At 44.2% G+C, this 12,104-nt stretch overlaps 1 protein-coding gene across 3 annotated transcripts in view; it reads left to right on the top strand.

Moving 5' to 3' along the window:
• EYA2 (EYA transcriptional coactivator and phosphatase 2) overlaps nt 1–12,104 on the top strand; it is a 218,334-nt gene that overhangs the window by 87,675 nt on the left and 118,555 nt on the right. For all 3 annotated transcript variants that reach the window (XM_037006250.2, XM_017667454.3, XM_037006251.2), the window contains one exon: nt 2,116–2,232. In XM_037006250.2, the coding sequence (XP_036862145.2) occupies nt 2,116–2,232 (117 nt within the window). The remainder of the gene's footprint in view (nt 1–2,115; nt 2,233–12,104) is intronic.

Below are 12,104 nucleotides of genomic sequence, written 5' to 3'. Positions count from 1 at the left end.
GAGGCCTGGGCAGGGCAGTGGGCAGACAGAAGCAGACAAACTCAAGCGCAGTTCTGGAAGGAGGAGTGCCAAGTCCTGTGGGGCATCAGTTAGGCTGATGGGAATAGTCACCGCTCTTGAGTCGCTGCCACCCACAGTTCTCAGTGCTCTGTGTCCATTAGTTCCTTTAATCCTCCGCCCAACCCCACAGGGAAGGCCCCATCATCATCCTCTCTTGAGGGATAGATAAATGGAGTCCCAGAGAGGGTCCACAACTGCCCCAGAGTCACCCAGCTGGTTGGTGGCAGAGGTGGAATTAAACCCAGGCAGCCAGCTCTGGAATCCAAGCCCTTACCTGCCGGCCTCTGCTGCCGGAGCCTGCATTCTGCATTCTGGACATCTGGGGGATGGCTGTGACAGACCTTGGCCAATAGGTGTGGGCATCTTTTCTAACTTTCTGTCCCTCCTGTCCTAGAAGACTTGTGATACAATCACAGGTAAGTTACCCAACCTGGCTGACAGTCAAGAAAAATGAAGCCAAATTATTTTTCAGCTTGAAAGAGAAAAATAGCTCTGCTCCCAGATTAAATATGGCATCAGGTGGAAAATAACTAGGTTCAAAGTCATCGTACAGTCTCAGTTACTTTCAGAGGGTCTGTTCTCGGACCACACAGCGTCAGTGGTTAAGATGGCATGTTCACATCCCACCTCTGCTGCTTGCTTGTCCTGAAACACTGGGTAAACCACCTCGGTTTCCTCATTCCAGGTGGAGTGATACTAAGCTTGTCCTCACTGTTGTTGTGAGGATTAAATGAGAAAGTCTACCAAGGAGGTCAACTACCTTTTTCTGTAAAGGGCCAGATAGTAAATATTTTAGGATCTGTGGGCTATGCAGTCTCTCTCACAACTATTCACTTCTGCCATTGGAGCATGAATACAGCCAGACAATATATAAACTAATGGGTGTGTCTGTGTGCCAATAAAACTTTATTTGCTCAAGCAGTGGGCCGATTTGGCTCATGGACCATAATTTGTCAACCCCTGATCTATATGAAGAGCTTAGTTCACAGGGCCAGCCCAAGTTCAATCAGTGCAGTAGGAGCCAGGTTGCCACACACACCCAGATGTCACTGAATAATGACAGGTAGGATGAAAAGCTGTTTCCCTTCACATAGGCCCATGCCCAAGCAAGCAGTGTTTGCTCATCGTCTGGACAAACCTTACTGAATCTTGTTAGGAAACTTTTCTCATTGCCCCTTGGCAAATAGCATTATTTACCTTTGTTTAAATAGCTACAGGGAAATAACACAATTGAGCAAACTAGAGGCAAGGAAGTTAGGAATACTGAGTCTTTTTTTCTCAATTTATTAAGCAACACTTAAGAATAGGTAGCAACTTAAAGAAGCATAAAGAAACATGTAGAAGCATAACACTACAAACACCCATGAACTGACCGCCCAACTTAAAAAATAAAAAATAAAGGAAGGTTATATCTCTCTTTCTTCTCAAAAATACCCACACCTCTGCTTTTGGTGTTTATCCTCCCTCTACATTTCTCTATGTAGAAGAGGGGTCAGAAAACTTTTTGTAAGGAGCCTGGTGGCCAGGCAGAAAGCACGAAGCTGACCACATGTGCTTAAAGCCCTCTTGACCTGCCTTTCCCTTCCCTAATTTTAATAGTGCTCTAGGATGTTAAAAAAAAAAAAGTCAGTACAACTGCAGTGAGAAAATAGCACCTTGAAACCAGCCTCAGTGTCTTGGAGGCCATACAGGTTCCACGCTGACCTGGGAAACACACGAAATGAAGAACCTCTGGAGCCAGTCTGTCATCACCTGGGAATGCACACACGGTATTGCTAGACCATTTTGTTGCTCAAGAGAAGCTGTAAATCCATATTTTGGTGGATACGTCCTGATTTATTAAACAAAAGCAATTAATTTCAGATTTTCCTTGAAAATATGCAGGACAAGCAAAATACAACTGTAGGCTAACTTCAGCCCACAAGCCACCAGTTTACGACTCCTGGCTTAGAAACTGATAAAATGACATGCTGTCTTGATTCAGTAGCTCTTCAGCAGATGACAAGGATGCATCCTAATCATGTGTCCCTGGTGCTTCTTTTTCCTCCCTCCAAGGCATCAAGACAGAAGACAGCTTGAACCATTCCCCCAGCCAGAGTGGATTCCTCAGCTACGGCTCCAGCTTCAGCACCCCACCCACTGGACAGAGCCCATACACCTACCAGATGCACGGTTAGTGTGGTGCTGTGGCCCCTCCCTGCCCATCTCTCAGGCAATGCCTGAGTTGGGTGTCCAGTCATTCATTCATTTATTCAGCAGATTTATTGAGCACCTACTATGTGCCAGGATCTATCTCAAGTAGTGGAGTTACAGTGGTGGACAGAATAGATAGGAGATCTACCCTCGTGGCAAATACATGGCAGAAGGGAGATTGACAGTGAACAAGGTAACAGATAAACTGACTAGTTTTGGAAGGGGTTGAGTGCAATGAAGCAAATAACAGTGTTTGGATAGAGAGTCATGAGCAGTTGAAGGGTCAGGAAATCTGGGATGTGTAAGTTTAGACAGAGTCATCAGGGAAGATTTTTAAGATTTAACATTGGACAGAGACCCAAAAGGAGAGTCAGAGCCATCCACGTGCAGACCCTGAGGAAGAACATTCCAGGCAGAGGGGTTAAGTAATGCAAAAGCTGTATGACTGGAAATGTCTTGATGTGTGTGAGGCACAGAGTGGAGACCAGCTAGGCGAGAGCAGGGTCAGTGGGATGTGGGAGAAGAGAGTCTTGGAGAGAGAGAAGTGCATGGTCCTGAGGGCTGTGGGTAGGAGTGGGCTTTGGTTTTAAGTATGGTGGGACAGGCAAGTCCATTGGAGACTCCGAGAAATGCTGGGGGTTGGGGATAGACAGGGAAAGGAGCTGTTATTCCAGGTAGGAGGTTTGTGGCTCTGCGTTCCCATAGGGTGGCTATAGAAAGGAAGGGAAGAACTTCAGTGTGTAACCCCCACTCCACACCCTGAGAAACTGGCTTTCTGGATTCTCCTGTGCCCATCTCCACTTTTACCATCCAAGGACCCAGCTCTACTCTGCAGTCCCACTGGGAGCAGGATGGGGCTAATGCATGGAGCAGAGGGCTGATGGCAGTCATTTAGGGGATTCTCATCTTGTTTTATTTCTCCTTTAGAGAAACCTGGTAGAAAAGAACATTCAGGGTCTGAAAAGTAATATGTAAAAATGAAGGGGTAATGACAAGGCCATGGGCTAATGAGTAATTGCACTTTTCTTTTAAAAAAAACTGTTCTCAAGTATTGTCACTCCATCTTCTTTTATTAAGGAAGCAATCAAAATGGATATCCAGGGCAGCCTTTCAGGGAAAAACATTGTGAAGGGACAGCAAATAATCTTAGGGACATGTGCAGAGAAAGGGAGGGATGAGCATCAATGGCCAGCCCTTGGAACAGCTCCCATGCAAAGTCCTGCAGCAGAGTTTGTGGGTGACACCATCAGCTAATAATGACCACTCACATGGTGTCGTATGGATCACCTTATACAATCTTCACAACACTCTGAAGTGTTAATACTGTTTTAAAATAATAAAATAATACCTATTTTATGGAATAGGAAACTGAGGCATAGAGAGAATGATTGATTGGCCCAACATCAGGACAAAGAGTTGAGATTTTCCTGCAGGTGCAATGGGAAACAATGTACTGAGTCTGTTAGGGCTCTAGTGGAATCCCACCTCCAGTCTCACCCAAAGCCCAAGTTCTGTGCCATGGCACTCTCCTGCCTTCCCTGCTTCTGCTGTCCCCTCTGTCTCCCTGCAGTGACCTTTCTGAGTCCCACTAAAGAGAACAAGGTTCTGGGACCCATCCCCAAGTGGGGAGTGAATTATGATACTAAATCTGACAATAAGGCCTGTATGACACTGAATTTGACCTTGGAAATTAGTCCATCTCAAACCAGTTATTCACTCTGCAAATAGGAGCTGATTGCCTCAGGGCTTCTGAGGCTTCAAGGTCGAGCAGCAAACACAGTCCACCCTCCCCCATTCTCACATCCACCTACTCCCCATCCACCCTTGCATCCATCTTCATTCACTGGATGTTATTGAATACCAGCTCAATGCTTGGCACCCTTTTAGTCCCTAGGGACACCACAGTCAACAAAGATAATTCCCTCATGGAGAAAGACAGACAATAATCAATTAACAAATAGATAGATCCTTACAGGTTTTGATAAAGCTTATGAAAGACAAAACCAGGGCCGTGTGAGGGCAGTGAGGAGGGGAATGGTGATTGACATTACCCAGGGGGTTAGAGAGAACTGAACCGTGAAAAGCAGAGCTAGCCTGAGTAGCTGGAGACGGGCAGCCTGGGCAGAGGGAGCAACACAAGAGCAGGCCCGGAGGCAGGAAAAGGCTCCCAGTGTTGAGAAACCCCAGAGGAGACTTTTGAATCTGAGCATAGTAAGTAAAGGGAGATGAGATTGGAAGCTGAGTCTCCCTGAACCAGGACATACAGACTCTGCTATTTCTTCTCTGGTCCTTAGCAACCAGGAGGTAGGCATCATCATCTCTGCTTAACATACAATGAAAGCGGGACTCAGAGAGAGGAAATGACTTGCCCAAGGTCACAGGGCCATTAAGTGTTCAGAGCTTCCAATTTAGGTTTCTAGAATTCCAGAATCTGTGCTGTTTCCTCGAAGAGCTATTTTCTGGACTCCTTTAGGATTCCAGATAACCATCATAAGCTCCATGTGTACACCATTGCCCTTAATCCTCCCAATAGCCCTATGACATAGGTTCTGTCATTATCCCCATCTTACAGGTGGAGAAACTGAGACACAAAGGGTAAAGTAACTTGCCCAAGGTCACATGGCTATGGCAGTGGGATTTCAAGCCCAGCAGTTGCACTCCACCAGAGTGCACAGGCACATAACCCCCACACCATCCTGCCCTCTGTAGATTCATCCAGGCAGTGATTCCCGTGGATAAGCCCTGGCCTAGACCCTACCCCCACCACACACTTCAAGCCCCACCAGCCCCTCACAAATAAAAAAACATCTCCTGCTCTGTGCCCTCCCAACCATGGGAATAATCCAGGTTATTTTCTCATCATCCTCAAGGCCCAGATGCCAGAAGGGCTCCAGCAGCAGCTGGACTTTGTCCCAATTAACTGCCTTCAGTCTGATGCTAATTGCCATAAACTGCTCTTGAGACAGCCCAGGCATTTTGCAAGCCTGACATATTCCTCCTTAAGTATTTTTTTCAAGCGCACACACACAGAAAACTCACACACCATTCCCATGTGCTTCCTATTAACTTTTGTTCCCCCAAGTTGTTCCAGAGGAGAAATAAACTTTCTCCAACTGCTCTGTGGGCATTTCAGAATGGGAAGCTGTTGGTTGAGCCTAGTTTTTTCAGAGGAAGAAAGGAATGAAGAGGGAAATTGAAACTGGTTGAGTTTAAGGCCTGAAAGCACTGACTCTGAGTGAAATTGGTCCATGTCTAAGAAGCCAGAATGAGTCTTTTTCCTTCCCAAGAATCCAAAGGTTAATTTTGTAGAAGGGAAAACATAAGTAGGAACCACCCTATCATTTTACGGGTGAGTAAACTGAGGTCCTGAAGCAGAGTGGCTCATGTAAGATCACAGAGCAAGCAGTAGATAAGCCGGGATGCCTCCCCCTGAGCTTCTACCTAATCTCATAAACTTCCAGAACCTTCCACAGGGCCACAGCCCCAACAAGGCCCTGGGTTGAGATAACACTGCCCCTCCACTGAATGTACGATAAATGTAAAAGAGAAAAGTTCACAGCATTCGTTCAACCTTTGCATGGTTGTTCTTTTTCTTTTTTTAAGCTCACCCCAGGGGGGTTCATAGCTGCAATGTATTTCTTATGGGTTTGATTTTTTTTTCTTTCTTTTTGGCTTCTCCTGCAAAAACATTGCTATTCACAGAAATGACCACAAAGATTAAAAAGAGAAGAAAATGTCTTGAGAGTTTTGAGTGTGTTGTAAAAACATTTTGGTGCCACGGAGGGGTTAAGAGCCCTGGACGAGGCCGCAGTCAGTCCTGGCTGTGTCCCACACCCCACAACTTGACTTCGGTGAGACTCCTGACTTCTCTCTGCCTTTTGGTTCGCTCCCCTGTGGAACTCGCATCATAGCAAGAGAGGTGACCTCATGGGGCTGTGGGGGGACTAAGTGGAATGATTCATGGGCACATCAGATGAGGTCCATAAAGGCTGGGTATTCTTTTTATTATTCTTGTTATTCCTTTCATAGCATGGTAGTTAAAAGCACCAGCTCTGAAGTCAGGCTGAGTTAACTTCCCAGCTCTGCAAGGTACCAGCATGTGACACTGAGCCAAGTTACTTCTCAGTATCTCAGTTTATTGCCCCATAAAATGGGTGTGCTAATAGTACTTACACGTGCAGAGCCATGATTATTAAAGGAGCCAGTGGATGTGAAGTATTTAGAACAGGGCCTGGCACAAACTTCGTGCTCTACAAATGTTAGTTGTCAATACTGTTACCCTAATTTCAGGCTTGATAGCTACGTTTTTCCCAAGTTCACTTCTGTTTTCTGAACTCTTAAGTTTTGTTAAGTAGGTAGTCATGGCCAGAGGAAAAAAGAATACTGATTTGAGACTGTTGAGCCATCCACATCCACAGAAACTCCCCTTCTGGTGACATCTACCTTATAGGTGGATTTAAAAACAGAGGGAGCCTCTTAATGGCCATTCCTTGGTATTTACCAAAGGTCAGAGAACATTAATACTGAAGCTCAGAACCCAGGTCAACCATTCAGAAGCAACATGGAAGCATGTGATTCGAGGATGTGTAGGAAAATTCAGTCCAGTGAAAGGTATTTCAAGCCAGTGACTGCAATCTGAGATCTGCAAGGCCAGTTTGGGTCAGATTTATAAAATCTAGCACCATCTCTAGCACCAGTAGTCTGCGTGACTCTGGCAAGTCACTAAACTTTGATGATCTGTATTTCACAGCTCAGCATTCACAAATGCTCATTGAAAAAATAACGAAATTGGGGAAGGTCATGCTCATTTACCAAATACATTTGGTAAAAAGTATGTAGCACAAAATTAGAGGTCATCAGTGCAGGACTTTTCAGAGCCTTTGTGGACTGATGTGCCTTGTAACTCTCCAAGAATAGAATTCAGTAGTCAGTGTTCCCTTTGAACAGGGACCCTCTCCCCAAGCATATGTTCCATACTCAGTGGGAAGTCCTGGATGTCCCATCTTTAGAGCCCTTTCTATGTTACAATTGTTTGATTCTCTAATTTTTAAAAAGGTGAATTGTGTATGTATTCCCTTTTTCCTATATTTTATTTTTTGCTGAGACATAATTCACACACCAGAAAATTCATCCTTTTAAAGTATACAATTCAGTGATTTTACTGTATTCACAAAATTGGGCAGCCATCACCATTATCTAAGCCCACAACATTTTAACCACCCAAAAAAGAAACTCCATGTTCATTAGCTAGCGCTCCCTATGTCCCCTCCCACCAATGTATTTTCTTTTGTTATAAGAAAAAAAGACATATTTAAAGTTTCCCTTCCTTTATATTAATTTTTTATACGTTTACCTACTTGAAACATTCCCAGTAATCTCAGAAATCACTCTCCCACCCTCGTCCTATATACCCACTCAGTTTCCACACCACCAGTGGTTAACCACTTATACTTGGTCCTTGTGAACCTATCCAGAATTTCTTTTTGCAAATAGAAATGAACATGAACACAACCAACTGTATTGCATATTTTTTCTATGACAAGGAAATGATGTCAGAATAACTCTGAAGTTGGATTGGTTCATTTGCTTTTAAGATTTTTCTCCTTACCACTGGTTTTAAGCCATTTAATTTTGATGTGCCTTGGTGATCTGAGTTCGAGCTTCTCAGATTTGTGAATTTATATTTTTCTTCAGATTTGGAAAAAGTTTGGCCATTATTTCTTCAAACACCCCCGTCCCCCTCCCCCATAGACTCCCATGTGTCTTCAAGTCCACTATTCTTTTCACCTGCAGCTGATCTGATCTGCTGTTAATTATACCTACGGCTTTTTTATTTTTTCATCTCATGCGTAGTTTTCATCTCCCGAAGTTTGATTTCAGTCTTTTTTTAATATCTACCATACCTCTACGTAACACATCCAGTCTTTCCTCTAGCCCCCTGAACAGACAGAATGCAGGTATAGTAACTGTTTGAATGTGCTTATCTACTAAGTCTGTCATCTGTGGCATTGCTGGGTCATTTTTCATTGAATTTTCTCCTTGTTGTACGTCATATTTTCCTGCTGCTTTTCCTGCATGCTAAGTCTTGATTGGGTGCGTGACAATTACGGATTTTACCGTTTGGGTGCTCGGTATTTTTCTATTCCTATGAGTACTCTTGAGCTTTGTTCTAGGATGCAGTCAAGTGGAAATAGCTTGATCTTTTCAAGTCTTGCTTTAAGCTTTGTTAGGGAGGGCAGTGCAACATTTGGTCTAGGGCTCTCTCGACCTAATACATTTTCCCACCACCAAGGCAAGGCTTTCTGAATACTCTACCCAAGGCCTCATGAATTATAAAGTTTTTCACTCTGGCTGGTGAGAAGAGGAACTATTCCCAACTCTTATGGTCCCTGAGGATTGTTCCTTATAATTGTTTCAAGTGGTTCTCTCCCAGCCTTGAGTAATTTCTGCACAGGCATGGGTTAATCAGTACCCAGGTGGACCCACGAGGGGAAATGTCTGCAAATCTCCATAGCATTCTCCCCATGTGGCCCTCTTTTTTGTGGTGCTGCTCTGTGAATTCTAACCACTTTGGCTTCCCCGGACCTGCAGCTCCATCTCCTCAGCCCAGACAGCCAGCTGGGTCCCCTACCCTGCAAACTCTCCACGCTGAAGCAGCCATACGACTCACCCCTCATTTCCCCTCTCAAGGACTAGTGTTTCGTTGCCTGATGCTCAGTGCCCTGAGAATCTAGTTTTTTAAACCTGTTCATGTGTGAGGGTGAATCCAGTCCCTGTGACTCAGTCTTGGCCCGAAGTGGAAGTATGACTGCCTTGGTTCATTTTTACCCGCAGCGCACATGGTAACAGCAGCTGAATACGCAATGCATGATCAGGTGGAGGCAACAGGCCTGTAGGAATGCAGTTCTGTCCCTGGTGCCCCATGTTTTTCCTCCAACCTCTGTTTGGCCATATGCTCTGTTTTTGAAGAATTTATTTCACAGTTCCCCACAGTCTGGCCCATTTTGCCCGTGTTTCTATAATTCAACACCTCCATCATCCTTACACCCCCTTCCGTCAGGATGTCTTTGCCTCCTTTTTACAGCTAAGCCCTCTATTTAATGTAGCACTTCTCTATTGACTGTTTGTTTTTTTCACTGTGCTCTTGTTTTTATTGGAACTGTTAGTGCTTTTGTTCAGCACTCTGGTTGCAAAGTTGCATTGCTTTTGAGTAATCTGCCCCAACTCTCCTTTTTCCCATAAGCCCCATTATTTGGTGCACGATTTTACACAGCACATGGCTTTTCAGGAAGGCGTTAGCACATTATGGCAGAAACACTTGTATTTATTCTTATTTTCGTAGGTAACACACCGTACACACTCTTCTGCACTTCACTTTCTTATCTGTGGAGAACTTTCTAAGTCAGTATATAGAAAGAAAGCCGAATGCCTCATTCTTTTCACAGATGATTACTATTCTATTAATGATGTGCTTTAAATGATTTAACCAGTTCCTTATTGAGTGTTTCCAGTCATTTGCACTTACCACCAATATGGCTATAAATAACTCTCTCTACATATCATCATTTTGTTTTTCTCCAAGTATACTTGAGGGACAAGTTCCCAGAAGTAGAATTCTGGGTCAAGGAGAAAGTCCGTATTTAAATTTGGTAGATCTCTCCAAGTTACCCCAGGGGGATTCTACCAATTTAAACTCCCACCAGCAGTGTCTGAGAGTGCCTCATTTAGTGTCATCTAGTTATTGGAGTTTTTTCCAATCTGATGCATGAAAAACAGTATTTCAGTGTAGTACTATTTTGTAAGTGTGTCTTATAACGATGAGCTTCTTTTCAGATCTTTAACCAATTTGTGTTTCCTTTTCTGTGAGCTAGGAAATTAGACTCAAAAAACTATGCAAAGGAAAGTAATGAGGTAGTAGGCTTACCAATATTTAAATATTATAAAGCCTCAATAATCAGGCATGGTTCTGGTATATGAATAGACTGATGGGCCAGTGGAGGAGCGCATACAGTCCAGAAAGAGACAAAACATAGCAGGGAATTTTCTACATGGCATAGAAGACATCTTAAGTGAGAGAGAAAAGATGAACTATTCAATGAAAGGCCATGTGGGGGAAAAAATCCATTCCTCTTGCTATATACCAGGAAAAAATCCAAATGGATCAATGGTTTCAATGTAAAAAGTAAAATCATGAAGAACTAGAATGAGAATGAGCAAAATTTTTATAACCTTGGAGTAGAAAAAGCTTTTCTAATCATAACTCAGACATCCAAAAGCCACCAATGAAAAGACTGACAAATTTAACTATGGACTGAGGGAAGGGACTGGGGAGGGGGAGAGGGCACAGCAAAGAATGCCGGAAGTAAGGAAACAAACAGAACAAAAAGCAAATGGCAAACTGGAAAGAAATGTTTACACCTCAAGTCACGAAACAAGTTTGTTACTCTTTTCTAAATGATTCTACAGTTTTATGGACTGACCCTGCTCTGGGACATGATTCTTCTAAAGAAAAGGGAGGTGTGAGTGAGGTATAATGTTACAGGGAGTGGTGGGGACTGTGGCAAACTACGTGTCCATCAAAGATGGGGGCAGGTGTTACTCAGTTTTAGCCCATTGCTGCCACAGTAGAATGGGGCCCCAGGGAGGCCAAATCTTTCCATTTTTTCAAGGTAATCCCCAAAACTATATATTAATGTGAAATCCCATTCCTTTTCAATATTGGCGACAGATTTGAAAACTCTCTTGAAAATCCCTTGTGAAGCAGGCAAGTATAAGGCTGGTCTTGATGCCTCCGTCTTACAATCTGGTTATATATTTTCTTAACTGGACCACAGGGTCTGAGACCAGGAATGGTAGGAGAAAGTTACCAGGTGGTGGTGACATGGGGGAGCTAGAAAGATCACACCTTTTGGTCCCCATCTCTGATTTATGCCATCAGCAAGGCGCGCCCAGGGGACTCGAGGGATGGCACAGTTATGACTGAGTTGAAGCCCAGTAGCCTCCTCCTGATGAAGTGGAGCTATTTCCATGGTTCTTGGCAGCAGCACCTTTCAGGCTGTCCTGGCTCAGCCAGTTTTGAGCAGGCTTAGTCTGCCTGGTCTCACTTTGTCGGTCAAGACAGGAGCCAGGCTTGGCATATCCCACAGGTTCCTGGACTGAGGTCAGGTTTCCTGGTGTGAATCAGCAACTCCTGCACACGATGAAGTGGGTGAGGTTTTCCAACACATGTCAGCACTTCTGTGCCGTGCAACACCTCCACCCTCGGTGGTCACCTTCTTGTCACCTTCACACATGTTGGCAGGCTGGCTGCCTCCTGCTTGAGCTGAAGTCTGCTGGATTTAGGACATAGAGAGTTTAAATGGATGGTCTTTTCCTCTGGTTTCATAACAAGTTTGATTTGGTCACCCCCATCTCCAAAAGGCACTGGAGGTGACAGATGAAAACAGCTGGAGGGATTGAGAGCAAGTTTAGGAATCAGGTGGGAGTTTAGTAAACAATTATTCACCCAGGCAGCGCTGTCCTGCCGGCCTTTGTGTGATGCTGGGAAAGTCTGTGTCTGTGCTGTCTGATATGGGAGCCACTAGCCACCTGTGGCTATTGAGTGTCGAAATGTGGCTTGTGCAACTGAGGAGCTAAATTTTTAGTTTTGTTTAATTTTAACTAATTATAACCTAAATGTAAATGTGGCTAGTACTGGACAACACAATTCTAAGGGATGATTAAAAGCCAACTCTTAACCTGGTTAATGCTGGGGTCGGAGAGGGTGATTATGGACTGAGTGGTTGTGTCCCCATAGAATGCCTATGTCGAAGCCCTAGCCCCTGTGTGGTGGGATTTGGAGATGCTGCCTT

Source organism: Manis javanica, chromosome 5 (genome assembly GCF_040802235.1).
Source record: "Manis javanica isolate MJ-LG chromosome 5, MJ_LKY, whole genome shotgun sequence".
In the NCBI taxonomy this organism is placed as follows: domain Eukaryota; kingdom Metazoa; phylum Chordata; class Mammalia; order Pholidota; family Manidae; genus Manis; species Manis javanica.
This window is presented reverse-complemented; position numbering and strand designations above follow the sequence as displayed.